Source organism: Cibotium barometz, unplaced genomic scaffold (genome assembly GCF_041138505.1).
Source record: "Cibotium barometz isolate CiBa-2024 unplaced genomic scaffold, ASM4113850v1 ctg412, whole genome shotgun sequence".
Taxonomy (NCBI): Eukaryota; Viridiplantae; Streptophyta; class Polypodiopsida; order Cyatheales; family Cibotiaceae; genus Cibotium; species Cibotium barometz.
In genome coordinates this window covers 104,489-131,852 of record NW_028229439.1, presented here as the reverse complement: position 1 = coordinate 131,852, position 27,364 = coordinate 104,489, and the positions used below count along the sequence as shown (strand labels likewise).

At 39.2% G+C, this 27,364-nt stretch overlaps 1 protein-coding gene and 1 long non-coding RNA gene across 2 annotated transcripts; both read left to right on the top strand.

Moving 5' to 3' along the window:
* The first annotated feature begins 2,625 nt into the window (after positions 1-2,625).
* On the top strand, positions 2,626-17,846 carry LOC147602599 (truncated transcription factor CAULIFLOWER D-like). Its single transcript, XM_086797832.1, has 4 exons — positions 2,626-2,978; positions 3,065-3,149; positions 17,620-17,669; positions 17,741-17,846. The coding sequence occupies exons 1-4, from the start codon at positions 2,797-2,799 to the stop codon at positions 17,844-17,846; spliced, it is 423 nt and encodes a 140-aa protein (XP_086653958.1). The 5' UTR covers positions 2,626-2,796.
* A 64-nt stretch (positions 17,847-17,910) lies between these two features.
* LOC147602598 (uncharacterized) lies at positions 17,911-18,522 on the top strand. Its single transcript, XR_015265778.1, has 3 exons — positions 17,911-17,964; positions 18,053-18,213; positions 18,297-18,522. It is a non-coding gene; the product is annotated as an uncharacterized LOC147602598 (long non-coding RNA).
* Positions 18,523-27,364: the final 8,842 nt, after the last annotated feature.

Genomic DNA, 27,364 nt, shown 5'->3' with positions numbered 1-27,364 from the left:
TCCCCTTTTCTCAAGGATATGTGTGTGTAAGTGGTACTAGACACATTTACTATAAGAGATGTTCATAAAGACACAAGGGGTGTGGTTGAGGGTGGGTGTGTGTGCAAACGTACAAGAAAATGTGGGATAGGATAGCAACCATAGAGCTTTGTTGGGAAACTTTATAAAGGAGGATGACATAAGGATAGAAATGGAAAGTAGCATAGGCACGTCTAGCTCAAATCCCAATGGTGAAAACATGCCATCATTGTATTAAATTTGGTTTAGCAGTCTTCTAGATGTTGTAGGTTTTGGTAAAATGAATGATGTCCAAATACCCAATAAGTGGGATAATTATGGTCATGCGTGTAGCTTTAACAATTCAAAAAGGTAAATTTGAACCAAAATATCAAATATTAAAAAATAACTTATAAACAATGAATCTACTAAATGTAAAGATAATGCATCCACCACTAGAACACGATCGAAATTGAATCCAAGGGGGCTGAGCCTGCCTTCCCCTAGAGCGACTTACCAATAGAGCTCTTATGTTTTCGTAATTGTAAACTATTTGTACTATTGCCAAGCTCTAATTTGAATTGCAAATACTAAAATTTGACACTTCAAATTATATGATGTTGTCCCTAGGGCGGTAGCCTAGTGGATAAGACTTTGGACTTTCTACTAGAGTTTCAGGGTTGAAATCCTCTTGGGGACATCACATACTAAACGTGTGTTTGCATGCAGGTGGACACGTAGGGGCCAAGTTTGATTTTTGGCGCATACCCTTACCCTTCAAAATTGACTGGTTTAGTAAAATATAGCAAGTTTTTCTTTAGTGCAAAATATGACAAGCACTTTAAAAAATCCCAAGTATTATATAGCCAAAATGTTAAAAAACAAGCATGATGCCCATCGGGATGCAACTATGACGTAGGCTGCCATTCGCACACCTTAAGCCATCACCATTCAATAGTCTTGGTTTTTGCTTCCACCCTTCTCTTTTCTGATCCTGGGTGGTATGAGGGGTGGGTGTGGTGAGTACTAAGTAGTATGATCAGTGTCGGAAATAAACTTTTTTTGAACCAATGAAAAAAAGGATGACCTTCAAGCCTAGGCAATTTTTATTGAAAAAATGCATGGATTAATCGGTTTTATAACTAAAACTTTAAAATTCTCAATTTTTCAATTTAAGTCTAGGAAAAATTATGACCGGTTTTTCTGAATTCGAGCAGTGAAAATTACACTAAAGGACAGTTTTTTTCTCACATTGAGTATGATGTGTGTAGCCAGGTGAAGGGAAAAAAATAAAAAACTCTATGCATACGACGTGCTTGACCTTGGTGCCGTTGGGAGTAGGGACTCGCGAGTCCCATCTTCATTGAAACAGTAGTCTGCACCGACTCTATCTGTGGCATATGGGTAGAAAATTTGACGACGATTTAATCGTTTTATCAATCATTAACCATCGGCTTTGATTCACTTGCCCCTAGTGTCACATGTTCTCTGTAACTTGCAAGTGGGCTCTGGATACATAAGATGGTTTGGCAACGTATGGGTACATAAGATGGTTGGCAACATCACTGGAGCTATTTTGCCTTGAACACAACTAGTGAGTAGGTTGTACTAGGGTGTCTAAGCCCTTTTTGGCAAGATGGACACACATTTTAGATGGCTAGGTAGCAAGACACTTAGTTAAGATGGCTGGACAACCACAATGCATATCCAAAGGTAGTGTTTAAGCCCATTTTGGCAAGCTAGACACTTAGTTAAGACAGCAGGACAACCCCACTGAATACTTGGATAGGAGCAACCAAACTATTTTGGATTTGAACACAATTAGCAAGAGTGTCCTACTACGGTGTTTAAGCCCATTTTGGCAAGCAAGTCTATCGAGCATCTCTTGCATTAATACTTTCACAACATAAGTATTACATTGCAGCCTTTTGTTTGTAGATTGGATGCTTTATGTATATACAAGTTTCATCTTTTATTACATATAATTTTTTAGTTTAGAAAAAGCTTTTCATTTTGATAAAATACTTGCCATCTGAACAGCATGATTCTGGAGATTCATGTCATATGAAAAGCAGTTTGAAAAAATGTATGTCACTTGAAATTTTAAGGAACTCGTCGAGTGTTCAGTGTTGGGTGAATGATAAATTTTTCAAACGACCTTCAAAATGTAGGAGAACCTGCAAATTTTAAATATTTTAGTTATAATATTTCTTAAAACCTACAAAATCTCCAAAAAAAAAAAAACCTTCAGTTTCTTGAGCTTGAAGGTTTTGAGAATTGTTAGGAAAATTGTTTTTCCTGAACACTGAACCCGTCAGATTTTGGCCCGGCAAGTTCTCTTTTGCGATCGTGGGTGGTACTGGAGTCTGGGGGTTGGTGGGTGGCTGGGTATGGTGACTCGTGAGTACTAAAAGTAATATGATGTGTGTAGCCGGGTGAAGGGAAAAAAATAAAAAACTGTACGCAGACCACGTGCCTGCTGACCTGGGCGCCGTTGCGACTCGCGAGTCCCATCTCCATTGAAATGGTAGTCTGCGCCGACTCTGTCGGTGGCGTGGGCGGGAAATCCGATGACGATTTAATCGTCTGATCAATCATTAACCATCGGGGGGTAAGGCTTTGATTCACTTGTCCCTAGCGTCAGGTGTTCTCTGCAACTTGTAAGTGGCCTCTGGGCGTACGCACCTTTAGATCATGCACTGTTCTCTTTGAGTAACAGTGAGAACGCGAGCGCGCACACTGTCACACAGGCTTTACGCTTGAGCTTTGAGCAGCTGATCTTTTGCAATCTATTTTCCCATGGGGCGAAGCAAGATAGAGATCAAGAGGATAGAGAACACCACGACCCGCCAGGTGACCTGCTGCAAGCGGCGTGTTGGTCTGGTGAAGAAGGCCCGCGAGCTCTCTGTGCTTTGCGATGCCGACGTTGCTCTCATCGTCTTCTCCAGCTGGGGCAGACTCTTCGATTACGCAGGCTCTAGGTACGCCGCTGCCCCCCAATCCTCTTAAAGCCAGGACTAATTAATTAGTTGTGATCTGAATTCGCTCCCTGCTGTGTCGCCGCAAGGACCATGAACGAAATCCTCCAAGCTTACATCCGTACCGCTCGCGAAGGCGTTGGCCCTCACCCTCCACCAAGCCACTCTGACGCGGTGAGTGCTTAAATCAAATTTGATGCAGAATACTCTTCCTCAGGAATGATTTCTTTGTTTGGGGATAATTTACATAGCCCTTGGTGTATCAATGTAATCCTCTTTGTTATCTCACTGCTCTCTACAATACAGCATTGAAGAGAAAGTTCTTCATTATTTCCTCTTTGCGCTATGCTTCCACCATTCTTCATGCTAAACTCTGCAACCACCCCTACCTTCTGTCCCTCAACCCTAGGTCTCTGACATCTTAGAGGATGGTGGAATTCAAGTATCTCTCATCCACCTTGTACAAGGAGGTAGACAAGCATGCCGACTAGCTGGATAAAATGGCACTGAAGCAATTCGTAGAGTTGCCCTAAGAGGAGCTCCAACAAAACTTCACAGCTGCGAAGCAGTTGGAGCAGCTTCAAAAGTCAAATGTCATCACTCTGCCATCAAGTGAGAAGAAGGTCTTCGACCCTTTATATGTAGTTGAAGTGTTTAAATTGCTGGACGAGGGGGAAGTTGAGATCAAGCCAACGAACGACGTGGACCAAATTAGGCAATTTGGCTCATTGGAGGGCCTGGCCAAGGAATTCAAGATTACAGGCATGGTAGATGAAGACACACAGAAACTTAGATGATCAATCTCACACACAAACCATACTGCATGTCCAAAAAAGCTTTCGAAATAGTGATGGTAGCCAAAGCCAAAACAAGAGTGACCTTGGCGGAGGTCTGGCACCACAATTTGAAGGAACAGATTGGGAAGCTTACAAGACCCAACACAAAAACAAAGATTCGCCCTTGTTTGGCATATTATGACACTGATCGATAAAAGCATCAAGCATGCATGCCTATGATGAGGACGTGAGGTCTTTGAAATAGGATTGGAAGATTACATGGGCACGATCATGCACCACTAACTTTGATAGTTCTTTCCTATACACACTATGGATGCCCAAAGGAGGAGGGGTGGGTTCTTGTGGAAGAGAAGGGGGCTCGGGAAGGGTTGGTTCATGTGGATGATCTAAACTAACGGATAGTGGGGGAGAAGATCGCAAAGGAAGAGGAAGAGGAAGAGAAGGAGCAAGGCTTGGATCATCGCCAATGAAAGGTGTTGCTCGTTGACATGCTCTCTACTCTATCTTTGTCTCATGAGCTACCCTTTTTGTTTCCACCTCTTGAACTTGGTGGATGGGGAGAAGTCTAGTCCTATCATGTTTCCGACTCCTACGACTTTGAGAACCCATTCTCAAGGAAGCTAAGAGAGACAAATTTATGAAGGCTCAATGATGCAATAATACTAGAGATGTGTGTGGGATAGTACTAAAGATGTGTGTTTATATAGAAAAAGTAGCTTATCCACTTCAAATCTAATTGGATTTCTTACCTACTGATTGGATACTTAAGATAAACATAAAGATAAAAAGAAAACTATTATCCACTTAAAAAATTAATATTATTAATAGTAAATATTTATAGATCTAAATATTTATCAATACTAGATATATAAATATATTTTAAAATTATCTTTCATTTTAAAACTATATAACTAAATTTTTTTTCATAATGTGTTTTTTCGAAGGTTTTTCTTACACATAAAAATATTTTTAAGAAATATTAAACTTTAAAAATTAAATTTTAAAATGAAATAATATGGACTTTTAAAAAAATTATCTAATTTTAAAAATATAATCCTTTAAAGTTAGTGATTTTAAATTCTTTTATATTAATAAATTATATATTTTTTATTCTTTAAAATTCTATATTCTAATTCTCTTTTTTGAAAAATATTGAAAATATACTAAATTAATTTTTTCAAAAATCTACTTTTGAAAAAATTTGGGAAGGAAGGAAGGAGGTGCGAAGCCATAACTCCATGATGACTTTATATTAATAGGTTTCTCTCATGGATAATAAGGTGATGACTTTTGATGGATTACCATGATCTCATCCACCAATAGGAACGGCACTATCTTATTTAGGAAGTGTGAATCTTTGTCACTAACAATCTTGAACAGATAACCAAATTTGTTGATGGTATTTTCATGTAGAAACTTAGTCGTATTTGGCATCATCTTTCACTATTACCTTGGAACACTGTTGCAGACAAAATAGGTAATATTTCCTGAAAATGAGAAACATTAGGCATCTTTCAAAGATTCCATCACAAAAGTTGAGCTTTTTATCTCTTTTTAAAAAGTGGTCTATGTATGTGTACAACACTACCAAAAAATGATAATATTTTGGGCACTTTACACATTTCTTACAAAAGTTGACATGAAAAAAAGACTTCATTTTGCTTACTTTTTGAGATTATAATTGAAAATCTAACAATAAATTTTCAATAGAGAGAATGCTTATTATCTCCATCTTAACTCCATTAAAAAAATGATACAATTGTAAAAAGATGCTATTTTCTAAACGTATAGCTTATAGCATAGTTATGGTTCCTCATAATCATTGCTACACCATCACTAACACCATATTGGGGAATATGGGAATTTCCCACAAGTTTGGGACACGTGGTCAAAAGTTTGGATTAACCATAACTTGAACACCACTAATCCAAAATGAGCGCTTTATAGCTCTTTAGATTCCATTTTTCAAGCGCTTTCCAACGATAGGTCATATGATAGGGTTTTGAGAAACTTACAAACATGTTATCCATGTCCCCTTTTTTAAGTATTCAAAAATGAGAATTGGGAAATTCCCAAATTCACTAATATGGTGTTCACTACTTGATGTGCCTTTCCCTGAGAAGGTAGACGAGGCATCCTCTTCTTCACTATCCATAAATAGATTTTTTCCTTCTATGTGTACACTTGAAGCTTAGACTCCTTGGGTTAGCATGGTTGAGGATGTGCTATAGAGTGCAACTATAAAAAATTATTTATATGATTATATTACAAAAGCGTTATCTTGATACATTTATTATCTTAATTATAATACCCTATTTTGGCTCTTGATGAGAGTAGTATTAAAATCCATTTTGAAGCTCTTAAGTATCACAATTCCTTAATTGATAAATATCATGAATAAGGTATTTAAAAATTGTGTAGTTTTGAAAAATAAATACACACTCATTTTTAAAGAAGATGTGTCCTTGATGTGACAAAAAGGGGTTAAATAGTAATTTTAGTTATTAAATGAGTTTAGAAAGCATGAAAAATCTTGCTTTAAGAAACAAAAGTTTGTACTTTTCAAAATACTTTTTTGTAAAATATCAATAGGGACTTAGGTTCAAATTATATTGGTTACTACACATGGTAAGGATGTTTTAGCTACAACATTTGCGACCAACTTAATGCTGAGTAAGAACTTCTTAGCTAAGAGTTGATGTTTTTCATCAACTTGATATACAAAACAACAACTTTTATGAAAATTTGATTTTTTGTATCAAGTTGATGCAAAACATCAACTTTATACGCAAAACATCAACTTTCTATGCAAAACATCAACTTTCTATGCAAAACATCAACTTTCTATGCAAAAGATCAACTTTTTTACAATACTTGATGTTTTGTATCAACGTTAGGCAAACATCAACTTCCCACAAAACTTGATATTTTGCATCAACTTTGATATGCAAAACATCAAGTTTTGTAGAAAAGTTGATGTTTTGCCATCAACTTGATATAAAACATCAAATTTTTTATAAAACTTGATGTTTTTCTCAACTTTGATGCAAAACATCAAGTTTTATGGAAAAGTTGATGTTTTGCATCAACTCGATGCAAAACATCCACTTTTAGGCTAAAAATTGACGTTTTGTATCGAGTTGATGCAAAACATCAACTTTTCCACACAAGTCGATGTTTTGCATCAAAGATGATGCAAAACATCAACTCTACCCATAAAACTTGATGTTTTGCATCAAGTTTCAGATGCTCTGAAGAAGAAAGTTGGAGGATCGGAGGTCGATTTTCATAAATGGCCTGTTTTAAAAATTTCGTCCGCGATGTTTTGCAGCAAAGCGAAGCAAATCACTTTGTGATGTCTGTACATCACATCGGAAAATATTTGTGTTGGTACTCAAAATTTGTGGAATAGGTCGTCTAAGCATGCCATCGTGGATGAAATTGCTAAAACAGGCCGTTTGTGAAAATCAACCTCCGATCCTCCAACTTTCTTCTCCAGAGCATGTAAAACTTGATGCAAAATATCAAGTTTTGTGGTAGAGTTGATGTTTTGCATCAACTTTGATGCAAAACATCGAGTTGTGTGGAAAAGTTGATGTTTTGCATCAACTCCGAAACATCAACTTTTAGCCTAAAAGTTGATGTTTTGCATCAACTTTGATGTTAAACATCAACTTTTAGGGGGCTATTTTTCTTAACTTTGAGAAATATTCTTACATTTTTATGAGAATTGTTTTTATTTTTATCACCAATAAATCTGTAAAAGCTCATTCTAAATAGTAAATAGTAGCCAATAAAATCTTTAAAAAAATCTTATAAATCATAGAATTAAAGAAAAAATATGCCTAGGATAAGGTGATATAGATAGAACATAGGTTTAGGGCTAAGGACCTAAAAAACACATATGGTCGTAACCTTTGACTACAAATTTGAGAGGAGGTCATTTACAAAAATGTGTGTCTATGTAACCATATAACCTTTGTATCATAAATAATATTGCTACATAGTAGATGCCAAAAATTCATGATAGCAAAAGGGCTAGATGAGATAATCCATGATGACCTGTAATCCATTGGTTTTAATCTAAATGTGTAAGGCTCCATTGATTTGGAAAACCACGAGTTGATTAATTCACCGATCCTTAGGCAAAGGCACTAACTCCCATGTTTCAATGGCTGCCCTCTCCTCATTCATGGCATCTTCCCATTTCTTATTTCCAAGTGCCTGCTTAAAACAAGTGGGCTCTAATTTCTATATTCCTTTAATCTTGTACGCATAATGATGGGATGTATATCCATCATATCTCAACCTGTCAATAGGGTACCTAACCCTCATAGACCTGCGTACACCTGGATCACTAGTGTCCTCAAAACAACCCTCCTCCTTACACCAGGAGTAACCACACATGGAGTGCAAAGCTCCTCATCAAGGCTCTATGCAAAGTCGCTAGAGTCACCATCCACATATGAGTGACCTTCTGATAGATCAGGATCAAAAGGTTGATCCACCTATTCCTTCCTGTTATGTGATACATGTGTACCTACATTTGTCCTCACCTTGCCTAACCATGGGCTAACATTGGATCCACTGCTAGAGGACTCTCTAGGTCTATTAAGCACCTATGATTGCTGCTCTACATGTGGTGCAAAATCAGCACTTCTTACATCTGTATCTTATGTTGCCTTCACACTGTTGGTGCATACCAGCTACTTATCTCATCACAAATACAACATCTCTGCTTACTCGCATCTCACGAGCGGTAGGGTTATAACATCTATAATCTTTCTACTCAATAGCATAACCAATAAAGATGCATTTCTCTACCTTTAGATCCAAGTTTGTTCTCACTTCATCGAGAACATGCACATATGCAATACACCCAAACACTTTCAAGTGAGACACATCTAGTCTTATGCTTGTAAACTTCTGTTCAGGTGTCATACCATGAATAGCTACATTGGGTGTCCTTTTCATAATGTACACAGCATCTGCTACTACTGATTTTTCCCAAAACGAATGTGGCATATATTCTTTTCAGCCATCAAGGCACGTGCCACTTCTGCAAAGTGCCTTTTTATCCTTTCTGTAACACCATTCTATTGCAAAGTGTACCTGCATGTAAACTGTCTCTTGATTCCCTACTTCCTCAGAAAATATTCCCATGCACCATCTAATCTCAGGGATTTTATTTACATGCCTTTTTCCTTCTCGACCAAGGCTTTAAATCTCTAAAAGTGAGCAAACACCTCACTTTTCTCCTTCATGAAGTAAACCCACACTTTCCTAAAATGTAACATAATACCTACAACTTGCAATTGTTGTAGTCTTGGTCGGTCCCTATACATCTGAATGTATGACATCTATTGGCCTTGCATTGACATGCTTTTCATGTGGGAAAGCATGTTTGGCTTGCTTACCATGCCGCTAGCATGCTTCACATACTTTGTCCATACCATCAACCTTACACTTTGGCGAACCTGCAACAATATTTGGGACCTGCATAGACTTCAGTAGTTGTATATTCACATGACCAATGCGCTTGTGCCATATGTCAATATCTACAATGACACCTATTCCAAGCGCAAACATGGCTGCCTTTACTTCAAAGCATGTTCACATCCACAGTAAACATCCTACCATTTTTGTTACCCTTTGCAACCAAGTGACACTAATATTTGAAGTCTTCCACAAAACATCCTTGAGGATTAAACCTCACTTTAAGATCCTTCTTAATCATCTGTCCAAAAGAAACCAAGTTCTTTGTAATATTTGGAACATGAAGTACATCTACCAAGTACTTTATTTTGCCATTCTGTATAGACAGCGGCACTTTACCAACATGCGCAATGGGATGCTCAGTGTCATCACATGTTTCTACATAACCTGGTTTTTCCATTTTTTGCATGTCTTTAAACCACTCAGCTCGACTAGTCATGTGGTTAGAGGTGCCAGAATCCACATACTATGTTACAATATCTTGCGATCCTAACACATCTCCTGTTATGGAATTGAGCATGTGCTGCATCACAAACATTTGCTCACTTTTGTCATCACCTCCCTATTTACTAGATGATGCGTACTTACCTTGCTACAACTTTCCACTTTTGATGTCATTCTACTTTTTATAGCAGTCCTTTGCCACCATGTGCCCTGGTTTACCACAATAATAGCACTCGATGCTATTTACATTCTGATTTCTTTGCCAACCACCTTGGCCTCTTTGGCTTCCCCTACCTCTAGTAGACTGGCCTCTTCCATCTGTGTATGATTGTTTTTATGAATCATTCGACTATTGTTGTCCATAATTCTGATTTCCTTGTCAACCACCACCTTGGCCTCGACCACAACCTCTACCTTTGCATCTATTGAAGTAGAGTAAAAGGCCTGTTCAGATGTATTCTTGATTTATAAAGAAGAGTCCTCACCTAGTGACTTTTCCTCTATTATCAGCATAGACACCAAGTCCCAAAATTCGAGAATATTCTCCCTGAGTGCAATGGAGGTCTTGAATGGCTTGTACTCTTTGCCAAGCTCATTCAAACAGACACTCACCAAATCATCATCTTCCACTGATACATTGACGGACCCAAGGGATTCAACAATGCCCTTGATCTTTAAAGCATACTCATTGAAAGACATGTTTTTCTTTTCCATAGTATGCAGCTCTTCTTGCCTTTGTGTAGGTCTGGAACATCTGCAACCAAGTTCTTCCATGTAATTGCTAGAGTGTGTCATCCTGTATGTGTCCGATCATCGTGTCTATGATACTAATTGAAAGACAATACATGAATTTCCTTGCACCCTGGTTCCAATCCTTCAATGTCTTTATGTCTGCTGGAGTGACATTCTCTTCAGACAACTCAGGAGGCTCGCCATTGTCTCTCCTTACAAATAGTCCCAAAATCCTTCACCCATAAAGAAATTGGTCATTCTGAACTTCTAGCCATGGAAGTTATTTTTTTCTAGCTTCTCACTTACAATTTGATTGATTCTGTCACATGTTTTCCTATAACAATCAAAAAACTGTAGTAGACAATTTATGTATGCAACTTGTAACACAATAGTATCTTATGTGATTACTGTAGTAGTACTTCAGCACAACCTGTAGGTCACCATATCTGACCAAAGTACATGTACATACACCCAATGTCAACAATAAATGTGCAAATACTATCTATACTCCCAAAATGCACTGCTGCACTACAATAACCAGATTTTGACCACAGACAATTCTCAACTAGAACTTCCCAAAACTATCAAAAATACCTTGTAATGACAAAACAAAGATCAAGGCACACCCAAAACATGATTTTGGTCATAATAGTTCAGTATAAAAAATACTATTTAGCACATAGGCACCTCCAATCCTGCTACGAAGAAATCTCTTCAATCAGAGATGTGTAGCTCCCGAAGCTGCCGAGGGGTGTTGTACATAAACCAAGAAGGGAAAGAGATGGTGATGCTCTTACTCATGTACCACTTCCTTGATTACTTGTTCTTGCCTCTTTCTTGCCTCCTTAGCTCTCACATGAACTGGATGTCTCATACCATAAAGAGAATGTGAGGGAGAGAAAGAGCTTGAGTTCCTTGCAAGCAAACACACACACACACAAGAGAGTGCAAGACAAAAAAGAGAGATGGATGGCTGAATTTTCTTCTATCTTCCTCTTCTCTACAACCATATAACTAAAAGATAAAAGTACACACATAAAGGGAAAGTACTCTCCTACAACAACATACAAAATGGTTGGTCTATAGTGTGAACCCAACTATATGAGTTGGGGCTATAACTATACCATAACTCTAGTACTCCAAAGTGGCTATCACATAGCCTATCATCCACTAGTAGCATATCGACCATAATCTCACCAACTATGCCAATGGCATAAGTGTAAAAGCTTTCATCAAAGCGGGTCATCAATGTCTATCGTAGCACTAGTTGAGCTCAATATCTCAACACATTTTTTATTGACAAGGCTTTGAGCTACAAGTAGGTAGTCGACGCTAAGGACATGCTTTTGATTGTGCCTTTGGGAGAGCCACATGTGTGTGTTGCCATCATGAAAGCCTTGAGCTGTGAGCATGTTGGTAGGCACCCAATCTCGTCAGCTTCTCTATGTGTGGGGCTGTTTAGCCTGCGATCATTGGGCCTTGTGTCATAGCTCCTTAGGGAGTTTTTGTGGTAGATGAAAACATGTGGCGTTATTGAGGAGCTAGAGGCAAGTGTTGCCTTCATAGTAGCCCTGTGCTTTGAGGAGGTGGTTCGGGACTAGCAAACATTGAAGCTTTGGCTTAGGGTTGATTTTTGTTGGCTCGTTTTCTTCTTGCTCTTGGGTTTTGGAGATGGCCATTTTGGGATACAAAGTTTTGTGTAGCCATCGTAGAATCCTTGAGCTACAAAGATAAGAGATTGGAGTGCTTGCAATGTGGGTGGTTGAGGATGTAGAGTTGAGGGGGATTGTTGATGAGGCTTGATTGTCATTGTTGGAGGGTGTCGATAGTGCCCTTTTGACTGGCTTTAGGTTGAAGCTTGGGGTTTGGGATCACTAGAGGTGATGAGGATGGGACTTGAGGGAGAAGGGTAGTTGAGAGTGAGGGTGTGTGGATGATTTCCTCTTGGGGACACAAGAGAATGGTGACTTGGTTGTTGTGAACTATCATGGTGGCTATTTCTTCTCGCCAAGTGATTTGGCAGTGGCATCAATCCACTCTTTTCCAATGATAGTCCGGTCTTGGAGTGCTCCTGCATCTATGCAATGAAATCTTCACTCTAACTGGTTATTTTCTTTAGAAATTTTAGGAATAAAATACCCAACACTCATTACATGCATTTCATGTGAAATTTGAATGTAAGTGCTTTCTTGTGTAAGTGTGGGTTTTCCAAGAGTTTTACACACCTCCAAGAATATGAGATTGGTGTGAACCATAGGATATATGTGGGCTTGCGACTGTTGTAGACCATTCTCGGTCAAGATTCTAATCCATATTCTTGGTGGATTTAGTTCTGGTGGTAGTTCAGGGGAAGTGGAAGACTTGCCAGTTTTTTTTGGGGGTGAGAGAGTACCCTTTATGGAAGTAGTTGGTGTGGGCGTAGAGGATCCAATTCGGTGCAGTCCTTGTCCCAAAGAATCATCGTTACCTTGATGATAGGAAGCATGAGGGTAGATGTGTTGTCAGCTTAGCTGATTTCACTTGTAGTGTTCTTGAACCAGCTTCCTCCAAGGATGACTGCTTCTTTAGTCTCGCTTGTGGGAACCACAAAAAACTTACAAGCCAATGGGTTAGAGACAGTATGTACAGTTTGTGAAAAAGACCCAAGGCTTTTTATACGTTGTCCAATCACTAGGCAATTGAATTTTAGCATGGGCACTGCGAAGAGAGAGTTTGCGTAGGGAGACCCATGTTTTCCATGTGGCATTTGTGCCTATCTATGGGAGACAACAAGGCATGTTTTCTTTGCATATTTTTACCAAAGGGGAAATCTAACCATACCCAAAGGGTTTCTAGTTTGTGTTGGGGAGCTACGCTTACACTTAGGGTGTTAAGCAAGGCAAAGGCCCTGTAGGGTTCATAAAGGTACTGGCTGGTTGGGAGCACAAATTGCATGCGGAGTTTGTGATTTGAGAGGGTATCAAGTGTAGTAAGGATTTTCATCCAGTCATGGTTGACTTCGTTATCACATTGATAGAAGTGACTCTGTATGGATCCCATGCATCATCAAGGGTTTGATGATAAGCATCGCAAAAAACAAAGAGATCGTCGGTCCTGGCGATGGTCATAGAATCTTCGACGAAGGGACCTCTGAACATGGGATGTGTGTGCCAGGTATGTAAATTCACTTTGAGAGTGTGATTCCCTTTGCGGAGGTAGACATGACTTGTTTCCCAGTCATGGACCATTCGTGTTTATATCATGAAGGATCTTCCCAAGATTCTATGTTTACGAAAGTCCATGACTACAAATGTGAGTTTGAAGGTCATTTCATTGACTCTAATCTTGAGATTTTTTGCTAGGACAAGGGGTCGTGCTGATGCCACGTCCCCGTAAGGTTTATCAGTAATTGGGCAGGATTAAGGGGTGGTTTTTCCTAGGTTTCCCATCGTATTCTTGTGAGGATGCTTATGCCAATACCCCCATCTAGGATGCCTCTGACCATATGTTTGTTTGTAGAAAATGGGTAGGGTTGTGTTTGTGTCATCACCTTCAAAGTAGTGGCCCCAACGCATTTACTCGAATTGTTAGTGCGCCTTTGGGTTGTGGGTTGTGGTCATGGAGTAGTTCAAGATGATGGGGCTCAAATTCATCCAATGAATCTAAGTTAGCTCTCTCCTCCACGAGAGTTCATTCCATAAATTTTGATTTCCTTTTAACAAGGTTCCAATGGGAATTTGGATTCGGGAAGAAAGAAAGGCTGAGAGGCTGGCACCTCATGAGTCTTTGTCAAACTCTGTCATTGTTCACATCGAGTTTTTTTATGTGAACGTGGCATTCAGTATTGGTCACCTATGGAATAGGAAATATTGTAAAATTCTCTCACCCAAATTTTATGAGGGTCCCTGCCTGAGCTCGTGGGGTGCTCGAAACGGTTTGTAATGTGGTGTGCGTTGAGTTGTGCACGCATAGGCGTCACACTTCATAGGTTGGTTCCCACCCAAACATATATGTTCAAATTGGACTCAATGGTTGTTCTGCGAACAACAAGTGGACTCAAAAAGGACTTTATGTCTAGGTTGGCTAGGCACATGCACACACACTTGTTGAACACTCCAATTTGCATTGAGGGGGAATTTTGAGATTGGCAATGCCAAATTGTTGGGGGTGAGAGATGAGTTGGTCAAATCGAGAGATTGTATGTACACACCTAAGTTTACATTGAGAGATTGTATGCACACACCTAAGTTTACATTGAGGAGGGGTGTTGAAATGTGCAATGTAACATGAATGGGTTATTTGCTTGAGTATGTGAATGCACCCTAGAGGTGCAAGATATTGTGGAAAGATAAGAATGCCAAAAATGCTATTGTGTGAATGGTGAGAGCCACATAACATAATGTGGAATAGGGACTGCCATATAGCATGATGATGTGTAAAGTTGGATAAGGGTAGAAGGCCTATATCATTGTATGGTTCACCAAGAATGTAATAGAGCTATTGTTGAGTGTGCAATCTCTCTCTCTCTCTCTCTCTCTCTCTCTCTCTCTCTCTAGTCATGGAGTTTCTTGTGTGATTTAATCCACCTTAATTCTTATGCTTAATCTTGTGTTGCTTAATCGTGTGTCCATCACCATGATCAATCCCATATTAGGATTGTTAACAAGTGTGTGTGTCTCTTCTTCTCTCCCATGTGCAAAAGGGTGTTTGTGAGGAGAGAGCTAACTTAGAGCTCTTCAAGGTAGCCCTCTCCCCCATGTGCCTTCCCATTAACGCTCGTGAGAGGGTGAGAGTGTTTATGAGCAGAGGGCTATTATCTTGAAGCTACCTTGGATCTCTTCAAGCCTTGGGAGTCCCAAGCTCAACATAAAAACTCACATGCTGATAATGGGAGGTGGTCTTCTCAAAAGTACTAGCTTGCTCTAATGTGGTTACCTCTTCTCAAAAGTACTAGCTTGCTTTCTCTGAGATGACAGGTAAGCATCCAAGTTCCCCATGACACTTGAGAAAGGTAAGTGCACTCCACTTCATCAGTCTTATGCTAGTGAGTGTGGTGTATTTCAGCTTTCCAGTTAATATTATCTTGTTTAGCCCAACATGTACACTTGGGGTATGCTGCCTTGAGTCCTCAGCTACTCCATAGAATGCATGGCCTTCATTGCGTAGGCTTGTTTGGCTTGGTTTATTCTATGTTACTTGATTATGTCTTCTTTCACTCCCTTCACTTAATGTTGATGTAGCCCAAGTTTGTGGATGTAATGTTGGAAGCCCACTAGCTAACCTTGGGATAAAATAGACTGTGGCCCTAGATCTATAACAATGATGGGGCCAATGTGAAGAGGATGAAGAAAGAGAAAGGATCCATATTGCTGTCACAAGCATTAGGGAAGATTTGTCAATACTTTGTTATCCAAGTTCCTATGTCATTCCACGGTGAGAAATTCCCTCTGCTTTTATCGACTCTAGAAGTATGCATTATTTTATCGACTCTAGAAGTACGCATTATTTTATTTCTCTTGGTTGCTTAAGGAAGTTAATTTTAGATCAAAAGAAAAGAAAATTGATGAGGGTTAAACTCGAAAGAGAAAATATGATTTTCTTATGCCATGCAATAGACATTATAAAGCCTTTGCCAGAGCCAATGTACTTAAGGTTTTACTAAACTTACGTATTTACGATGGTATCCTTGGGATGGTTTGGTTGAAGGCAAAGTAAGTTGATATCAATTGCCATAAGGGTATAGTCTCCTTTTTTGGATCTAAATGGAAATAAGGTTCAAGGCATTATACACAATCTCGTGAGCTACAATTAGTTAAGGCTTCCCAGGTGCTTAAGTGACTCGAGAGGAAACATGTCATCTACCTCATGACGCTGAATCAGATCAATAAGATGGCCAATGCAAGAAATCCATAATGATTTAGTCAGTCTTTTGACCTTTTTCCTAAGGAACTTATAAAGTTTCCTCCACCCAAAGAAGTAATCCATGAGATTGAGCTTATTCTAGGAGCTCAGTCGATCGCTATGATGGGCATACAAATGTTTTATCCCAAAGGTCCTTGAATTGAAAGAATAGATCACAAAGATGTTGGAACAAGGATTCATTTGGACAAGTGTATCTCATTGGGGTACCCCATGCTTTTCTAGAGAAATAGGTATCTGACTCCTCCAATTCATGAGATGAACTCTTGGATTGACAACATGGAATCCAAACATCCACCAAAATAAATCTAGAACCTAGAAACTATGAAATCATTATCAAGGAGCAGGACATACCTATGACAACATTCAAGTCAAGGTATGTTCACTATGAGCTTACAGTGATGCCTTTTGGGTTGACAAATACCCTTGCTACCTTTAATAGGTTGATGTCAGAAATCTTTAGGGAGTAGCCATATGACTTTGTCCTAGTATTCTTTGGTGACATTTTATTATATTCAAAGAATGTTGACCATGGGAAGCACTTCTAAAAGGTGTTGAAAATCCCAAGGAAGCATAAGCTCTTTGCCAAAAAGAGAAAATGCAATTTCTTCATTGACCACATTGAATATGTAGGCTTTGTAGTTTCAAAGAATGGAATTAGTACCCATCCTAAAAAATACAAGCGATAGTGGAATGGACCAAACCAAAAACAGTTAAAAAAGTTTGGGGATTTCTAGGGTTAAAGGGATGGTAGCATATCTTCATCAAGGATTATGCCAAGATTATCTCTCCATTAACTACCTTATTGAAGGACACTCCACTAGATGAAGGACACTCCATTCTAGTGGACTTTGCAATGTCAAAGTGCATTGGATAAGCTTAAGGTAGTTTTGCTATCCAATCCTATGCTCAGATTGCCAGAGTTTGGCAAACCCTTTCTGAAGAATTGAAGAAGGTGCAAGGATACACTTGCATGAGGATGGATACCTTTACTTTGACGATAGATTGTGTATTCTTGATGTAGCTATTCTTAAGTGAAAGATCTTGAGATCCTGGCAATTCCTAAACTTTTGTCCGCGGTGGACACATTGAGTAGTTATTGTTGTGTCTGCTCTGAGCCATGGCAATCTTCGACCAGTCCTACGCTCTAATGAGGTGATAGAGAGCATATTAAGGCTCTTTTTCTTTTCCTTTTCTGGCATGGTTTGCTATGGATTAGTGGGGCGGGAATGAATTATAGAATTGATGGAATTAATCAGCCTTGCCTCATGCTGCAGGAGATAATGCTACTGAAGAATGAGGTGGAAAGGCTGCAACGAGACGACAGGTAAACAAGCGGGCCAAATCTTGTAAGTTGATTTGCGAAGATCACTGCTGAGTATCTGATGTCATGCGCAGACAGTGGAATGGCGGATTGGAGGCGGTCAAGCTTCTCTCATACGCTGAGCTCGAGGACCAAATGGCGTCAGGGCTAAGAAGCGTCCGTCTAAGAAAGGCAAGATAGGAACACGTCTACAATCTTTGGTAAATGGTGGACAAGCAACTGAGAAATCTCGCCTTAATCTTATGTTGTGCTGCAGGACGAACTAACGTCGGAGCAAATGGAGAGCCTTGTCAGAAAGGTAGATGCTGATAAGTTTGTGGGTTGCATCTTTGATTGGTGTGCCTGCCGGATTGTAATAAGGGTTGTGCGGGTGCGTGAGCGGGCAGGAAGAAGAGCTCCTGAGAGAGAACGAGGATTTGCGAAGACAGGTGACGGAACTGCAATTAGCGGAGACTTGTTCTTACAGAGATCAGCTTGAGCGTGGCGGCGTAACAACGTCCTCGGCGGGGGAGATCGAAAGCTCCGACACACTCCAGCTCCAGCTCAGGTAAAGTAGACCACTCTGCTGTTTAATCCTTCGGTTTTCTTTTTCTCATCATTCTTTGATCCGCAATTCATCCCCTCAAGCAGGCTCTCAACACCTTGCTCATCGCCAGCCACCGAGACGGCACTGCAAACACAGGCGCTCCCATACGCAATGGCAAGTAAAATGAAGGCTCGTTCCATCACCTGATACGCATAACATGGAGCGCGAATCAATCCTTTCCTTGACAACTTCGTGAAATACGTTAACGTAATTATGTGTTGGGTCTTCGTGAAATACGTTCATGTAATAATGTAATTGTGTGTAAATGAAATGGGCTACATAGAGATTCTTGGTTTGGAAATTGAAGTGTGCCTTGGAGGATGGATTGATGTTTTGTTCTCAAAACAACTGGACTAATTTCTCGTTGAGGAGGTATGTTCGATGTATGGATGTAGCTTCCACATTGTAGTAAATCTTGCTCCTCGACAGAAACACAATGAAGCCCATAGGCATCACATTCATGGTGATGGATTTTTCAAGCCGCTTGGCTTACAAGTGGTGGGTTGCCACTTGTAGGCACTGGTGCCATTCTCCCCTCATGCCATTATTACCAAGGGAGAATGTCATTCTTACTATACGAGAGAATGGCAGTGGTGCCATTCTCCCATCCAAACAATGTAGGCAAGGGGGAATGGCAGTGGTGCCATTCTCCTTTAGCAATAATGACTTAAGTAGAAAATGGTACCACTTCCATTCTCCCTTAGTAATAATGGTAGTGGTGCCACTCTTCCACAATACATTGCTTGGAAGGGAGAATGGCAATGGTTCCATTCTCCCCTCATACCATTCTTACTAGGGAGAATGATAGTGGTGCCATTCTCCCTTCCAAATAATGTAGGCAAGGGGAATAGCAGTGGTGTCGTTCTCCTTAAGCAATAATGAATACATACATACATATATATATATATATATATATATATATATATATATATAACTTAAGTAGAGAATGGTACCACTGCCATTCCCCTTACTTACATTGGTTAGATGGGAGAATGGCATGAGGGGAGAATGGCACCACTATTGTTTTCCCTTAGCAAGAATGGTATGAGGGGATAATGGCACTACTACCATTCTACCTCTTGAATAGCAGTGGTGCGACTCCCCCTCAAACCATTATTACAAAGGGAGAATAGCAGTGGATCCATCCTCCCTTCATACCATTCTTACATTCATGGGAGAGGAGATCACTTTATAAAAAGGAAAGATATCAAAATATTGATATAGCAAGGTTTTTACTTACATCCCAATTTATTCAATCTTCGTGACATTTTACTAGGCCTTGTGGTGGCTTTGGTGGCCCTCCAAATACCATCCATTGTGCTTGAAGATGCTACAAGATAGTCTTGATTCTTCATGATAGTTTGTGATTCTTTGTTGGCCATAGATGATATCTTGCAACTTGCCTCCACACGAGCGTCGCCTTTCTTCTTGTATAAAATGCCCTTCTCTTAGCCCACTATTCCCCTCCACAATCCTTCAAGAATCCTTTTGCAGCATATATAGAATGTTTCCCAGCAAGAATCCAATATTTGTATTCCTTTAGTTTTTCCTTCTTCCCCTCATGCTTAAGCATAGGCGTTTTTGATCCCTTTTCCCCATGGAAAGGTATGAGATATGCACAGGTGTCTGGTGTTTTTGACATCATTGCAAAGCTTTAGACAAGTTCATTTATGTAAAGTTACTGTTAAAGTCTTGTACATATTTGACTAAGTGCCTGGAAACAATTAAATACAAGAATAATCACCTTGTAATCGAGGCCAAATGGAAAGTATTGACCATACTCCATTAATCTTATCATGCCTGCATCCTTCTTCTCCAACTTCTTCTAGACTGCTTTAAAATCTACTTCATGTGACGATAATTGATACACAACCATGGCATGCAAAGATCCTACTTCTTACACCCTTTTATCTTCTTGCTCTTTTATTGCCCCTCCTTCCTGTGTTGAATCTCCACATGTCCCTGACTTCTGACCTTCCTCATCACCTGCCTTCGTACCTTTGTCACCACTAGACTCCCCACGTGTCTCCTCATCCTTCTTAGTCTTCTCTGGTATCTTCTTTGATTTCTTACCCTTGACTACATTCTCAAAAATTTTGAGAAGTTGATCAATGTTGTATGTATCGGATGTACCACCCTCTACTTGTCATGCTATCTTACTTGGAGGAGTTCATCCTCGCATCTTCAAAGCATGAAGGGTCTAACTGGTATATTGTTCCTCCTGGTGCATACACATTTATGCAATGTATATCTAATTTTTCCACAACATCACCTTCTTCTAGTTGACTGACTTGCCCCACATTGAATACTCACCATGTTGATACACAAATAGTTGAATACGGTGTAGTTTTTGGAGAGCATCATTTGTAATTATAAAGGTACCACCCTTTAGGATCTGAAACACCATACACATAAGAAACCTCCCAGGATTTTCTCTTTGCCTTCATCACTGCCTTTGACATATCTATTCAAAATTTGAAAAACATAAAAATACTAAGATCATTGTAACACTCATAAATTAAAAAACATTGAAATATAAATAAGATTGAATAGAAGATCTCTGTATAGAAACAAATCCACATTAATAAGATATTAGACACACATCTCCTAACATATTAGATACAATTTTTCAAGAAGATAAATCCAAATATGGATGTAACACTTAACCATAGGGAGCATATTCAAAAGTATACTATCACTAAAAAATTAACAATATGAAGTGAGAAAATAACATTAAGATCTTATACTCAACTTATAAATGTTCAATACCACTTCCATTCTCCCTTACATTTAAGGAAGAATGACATTAGTGCCATTCTCAAGGCGTCCCATCACCTTGAAGGGGAGAATGGCAATGGTTGAAGGGGAGAATCGAACCGCTGTCATTCTTCCTAAGAATGGCAGTGGTGCCATTCTCAAGGCCTCCCATCACCTTGAAGGGGAGAATGGCACCACCGCCATTCTCCCTTACATTCAAGGCACTGATGCCATTCTCTAGGCTTCCCATCACCTTGAAGGGGAGAAGATTGGAAGTGGTGCCATTCTTAAGGCCTCCCATCACCTTGAAGAGGAGAATGACAACACTGCCATTCTACCTTACATCAAGGAATGGCAGTGGTTGCATCCTCAAGGCCTCCCATCACCTTGAAGGGGAGAATAGCACCACTGCCATTCTCCCTTACATTCGAGGAAGAATGGCAGTGGTGCCATTCTCAAGGCCTCCCATGACCTTGAACATGTATCATTCTCAAGGCCTCCCATCACCTTGAAGGTGAGAATGGCACCACTGCCATTCTCCCTTACATTCAAAGCAAAATAATAGTGGTGCCATTCTCAAAGCCTCCCATCACCTGGGAGAATGGCAATGCGGCCTCCCATCACCTTAAAGAGGGAAGATTGGCACCACTGACATTCTCAAGGCTTCCCATCACCTTGAAGGGGAGAATGGCAACACTGCCATTCTCCCTTACATTCAAGGAAGAATGGCAGTGGTGCCATTCTCAAGGCCGCCCATCACCTTGTAAGGGAGACTCGTACCACTGCCATTCTCCCTTACATTCAAGGAATAATGAAAGTGGTTCCATTCTTAAGGCCTCCCTTACATTCAAGGAAGAATAGAAGTGGTGCCATTGTTAAGGTCTCCCATCACCTTAATGGGGAGAATGGCACCATTGCCATTCTCCCTTGCATTCAAAAGGAAGAATGGCAATGGTGTCATTGTCAAGGCCTCCCATCACGTTGAAGGGGAGAATGGCACCACTGCCATTCTCCCTTACATTCAAGGAATAATGGTAGTGGTGCGGTTCTCTCAAGCCTTCCCATCACCTTGAAGGGGAGAATGGCACCACTGCCATTCTCCCTTACATTCAAGGAAGAATGGCAATGGTTCTATTCTCAAGGCCTCTCGTCACCTTGAAGGGGAGACTGGCACCACTGCCATTCTCCCTTACATTGAAAAAAGAATGGCAATGGTAGGCCTCCCATCACCTTGAAGGGGAGAATGGCATCACTGCCATTCTCCCCTCACTAGGGCCAAAAATGAAAAAATAGGGTCGTGTAAGGATTGCATTAACTTTCTTAATCAAACTAATTTAACTAAAATAGTAGAGAATAGCTATATTAAATGAGTCTCTTTTACCTATATTTAGAGGAGAGTGTTTTTAATATGCCATCCATCACGTATCTATAGTGTCTTTAATTCGCATATTCTTTGTGGCGGTCTTACCTAGTTTTAGTACACATTTTCTAAAATAAGCTTATTTCAAATATTTCAATCCATATCATACTTCTCTCCACATAGGGCATGACGCAAGTTTTCCCTCTCTTTTCTTTTTACTATCTTTTTTCCTCTCATCACCATCTCTTGCTTTCCTTTTGAAGCATTTTTACTACTATGGCAACTTTAAAGGTTGATCCACACTCAAAGACTACGTGCAGAAGGGAAGAAGCATGTAAATTTGTGGATTCATGGAGGTCTATACGTTCTTGACCCATCAACTGGTAAGCCTCCATCATTTAGCAGTTTACATGATCTTGTTTAATTCACTGGAGATGGTAGACAAGGCTTATTTGGATACTGCTCAAGATTGAATAATCAAGCTGTTATTTTCCATTATCAACACGCACACACATGGCTGAAACTACGCTTGGTGTATATGAGAGCAATCTATTAAAGGGCTAGAAGACATTGTAATCTCACAAACTCAACGTGTAAATGAGTTAGAAAGACTACTTCAATCATCTCAGCAAGAAGAGGTTACAAAGCTAAGACAAACTAACAAGAATTTAGAGGAACATGCACTCCAAAAAAACCCAACTAAAAAGTACTCTTTTTGGATTAAGAGAGAGATCTAGATAGTTTAAGAGTGTTACATGTCTAGCAACACATGGGGGTGCTAAGAAGAAATGGATGAAGCTTGCTCGAAGCTACAAGAATAGCGTGGGAGGTTTCTCCTTGGATAATCCTCTAGATAGAATTGTTATAATCAAGTCTGCTATGAAAAATAGTGACTTGACTGAAATGCTCAAGCTCTTGGAGTGTGCAGGGCTTCAAAGGAGGGTAGTGAAGGAAGTTTGCAATGACTTTTGTGACTTGGTCAAGCCTAATGAGGTGGTGGAGGATTGCGATAAGATTTAAATAAGCAAGAAGGGATACAAAGCCATATCACAGCTACTCATCCAAGGTATGAAGCCTCGTCATCTTCATGTGTTCGGCTTATCCCGACCACATACCGTAGCAATGGCACAACAACAACAAAATTTACCTATTCCATGGTTTATTGGTGAATACAAACACATTGACGATCTAATGATTGTAGAGAAGCCAAAGAAAAAGAAATCAACATTCAAGTATGACATGTATAATAACATATTTACAGACATTAGAAGGGTCCAATTAGCCATGGTGAAGTTTTATCAATGCACAATAGAGGACTATGAGGGTAATCTTATTTTTGTTATCAAGCTTGATAAGACATAGATTCTCAAACATTAAAAAATGGAAAGAATCAATATAGGACTAATGAACAAAGCTTTAAATTATGCTCAAATTGAGGGAGACCACCAGTCATTATACAGTGCACAGTCAAAGATGGTACCTAAGGGCAGCTAGAGTGCCAGATGAGAGTCATGATACTCTCAAATGGTTATTCTAGCGCATAGGAATTCTAAGCATTATTGATGTACAGAATAAAGGTGAGAAGATTGTGATGGATGGGGTAGGAAACTTTATAGTTGAATGGCACATGAGTGTCGACTTAAAAGCATTAAAGTGCATGTATGGGGTGTGTGGTGGTCCTAGATCAACAAACCGAGAACAAACCCATGCCTCTATTGCATGGCAGGAATGAACAGTAGAATGGTATAACCCAACAATGGATTGTACTAAGCCTCCATCCAGAGATAAGACAAAGGAAGTAACTGGTGATAAATACTAAACCAAGGATAAGACAAAGGAAGTAACTGGTGATAAATACTAAACCAAGGATACAGGAAAATCAAAGACCAGGAGCAAGGGAAAGTCAACAAAAACAGCTGAAGTCAAGGGTGAACCTTGTATTGTGCCTAAGCATCCCAATTGGGATCCCATACTTCCTATAAATCTAGAGAGAGTTTACATTTATACTTAACATGTAGAAATTAGAATACTAGATAAGTTATTAAAGCTTCATCTTGACTATGATCATTCCATTTTACCATCAGAGCTATTAGATGCATGTTTAGAGCAGTGTGAGATATTACTCTCTAGCATGGGCTTTCATGGTGGACATGTGCAACTGAAAAAGGATGACAAGCAGTGAATTACCAAATTACCACTGGTGATATTTTGGCAGATGTGCAACTTAAAAAGGATGACAAGTAGTCTGGTACCACTGGTGATGTTTTGGTAGATGTGCAACTTAAAAAGGATTACAAGCAATCAAGTACCAACTGGTGATGTTCTAACAAATGTGTCAATGGGAGGAGACAAAGCTAGGAGGTTCTCGTCAAACTATGAGAACAAACAAGCTACAACAATATGGGAATGTTGGAAGGCTTTATGCGAGCACACAACTAACCAAACTAGTGATCCAAGGATGACAAAGCTTCCTATGGGAATTTGGACAGAGCTTGATAATTTTATTAAACTCTTACATAAGAAAACCACTAAAGGCAATTGCATAAGTCAGTTTGAGATAGCAATCAAGACACTTGTGAAAACAATTGTAGCTGCTGCCCTGGGAGGGAATAAGGATATAACCTTCTAGTTAGTAAGAGTTTTTGCTTCATGTAATTCGTGCATTGACTAATTAATATAAAATAAATTAATTTATTAATATATTCTTTTTTCAATGTGAAGCATATTTGTTTACACATGGCCCATACTTTGTGAAGAACCAAGGGCCTCTTGCTACATGGAGTACTCAAGGCATGGAAAAATCACACTATGGCACACGTATCAACTATTTTCATATAACTCAACAGGTGGGAAAACAAAAACAAATGCATTACGAGAGATCTTCAACACATTCTACCAAAGACAAATGCAATGATATAATGTAATTCCTAAAAGCTAGGCTAGTTTATACCACATAAAAACATAGCTGCTATTATTAACATCAATATATTATAAACATTCATCATGCTCAATAAATTGTATCTCTATGCAAGTTGAAGATTGAGATGGATAAAGTCATGGTGACGCAAAGCTCACAACACATGTGGCTTGCACGTGTCACCAATGGAATATCACCACATGTCAGTATGGCACACATGTGGCCAGTAGTATAACTCCACGTGTCTGTACGGAGTACACGTGGCCCATACAACCATGTCATCGCCCGAGAGCCTATAAATGAATGAGTTGATTTTATTAAAAAAATCCCCCCCGCATAAAAAGACCTCGTGTGTCCTAATTTGCCTCCATTGCCTTGCTTTGCTTTGGATTACTTTTCCCTACCTTGCCTTGCTTTGGAAAGACAACATAGGTACACGCAACCGTTGTGTTTGGATTTTCCTTTGCGTGCCATCATTCCATCTGGTAAGAGCACTCTATTCTATCAATCTCTAGCATGTTATTTGCATAAATATAAAGACTTTTATCCACATCAATATAAATATGTAACCCATCATTGAAATGGTGAAAAATGGATCAAATCTAACTAGATGGAAAGACGGCGCGATTGAGAACAATCAGTCACAAGAGTGGATTGTCCTCTATGTTCTGTCTTTCCAATAGGTCAAAATTGCTTCATTTTTCACTTTTTCAATGATGGATTCCTTATTTATTGGTATATATTCTTTCTTATTCTTGCTTTGTAATTGGAAGATAGGATCTTTTCAAAATATGATATGTTTTCTTTATTTCTTTATTGCAAGCCACCATAGATGGCTAGAATAAAGAAAACAACAAGAATGGCTAGCCCAAGTCCAAGTTTGGTAGAGAAAGCAGTAAAGCAAAGTAAAATAGTAGCAATCAGAAGGTGAAGACAAGGATAAACCAGCATGTGAATGCCCTTAGAGAGATAAGGAGGGACCAAAAGCGTATTGAGCTTCTCATACCTAAGCTTACATTCATGAGAGTTGAGAAATAGATTTATGATCATTGGAAGCTTGGGATGAGCTGGGCCGACAATGCAAGAGGCTATGTTCTGTTATAGATTTTGTTATAGATTTTTTTATTGATAGTTACATATGTTTTGCCCATTCTCATAGGGTCACTCTTATGGACAAGGCTATGCACACCTACAAGCTTATAAGATACATATTAGAAAAGCCACATATGTTCTTCCCATGCTCATAAGGTCACTCTTTTGGACAAGGATATGCACACTTGCAGACTTATAAGATATAGATTAGAAAAGCTATTGCATCCTATACCATTGAGTGACTCTAGGGCATTTAATATCTTGAATGTGCCTCCAGCTAGGAAACCCAAGGATGCATGAATCAAGATTGAAGACGTTACACATGAAAGGGATACTAGAACTGCAAATCAAGCAAAGGCTGAGAAGGGCAAAGAAAATATATCTTCTGAGGAAGAAAGGAGAATTGAGGAAGAAAGAATAATGGAGGATGAGTTGATGGATCTTGAAGAAAAAAAAAATCTTCAAGAATTAAAGAAGGCACCTGGACAACTTGTTGTTCAGGTGAAAGATTTCCCTGATGGTTCAGAGTATCATGATATATCACCTTCAAATACATATATGCTGGCAAAGAGAAATCAAGAAATAAATGATGTAGTGATCTTGATATCTCTCAAGTAAGCTATCTTTTTGAAGATTTTATTTTTATTATAGTCTTTTATGAGGATAAGAAACTAATTTATCTAGTGATATGTTTTTTTGTAGGTTTCTTTTGGCCACCCTACCTCCAACGGCCTACTATCCTCTTTTTTTGCTAGACCCTATAGTCTATATTTATGTAAGAGAACCAAGCACCAATTTTAACAGGCTCGAAGAATGGTTGAGGAGATGCAACTTTGAAAAGGTGCAATATGTAATTGTTCCTTATAATGAGAAGTATTTTCTTTTTAATATATGTCTTTAGTTTTAGCTACTTCTTTTTATGCTTCTCTCTATCAATGATCATTTGCTTCTTTTTATGTTGTGTAGGAGCCATTGGAGTTTATTTA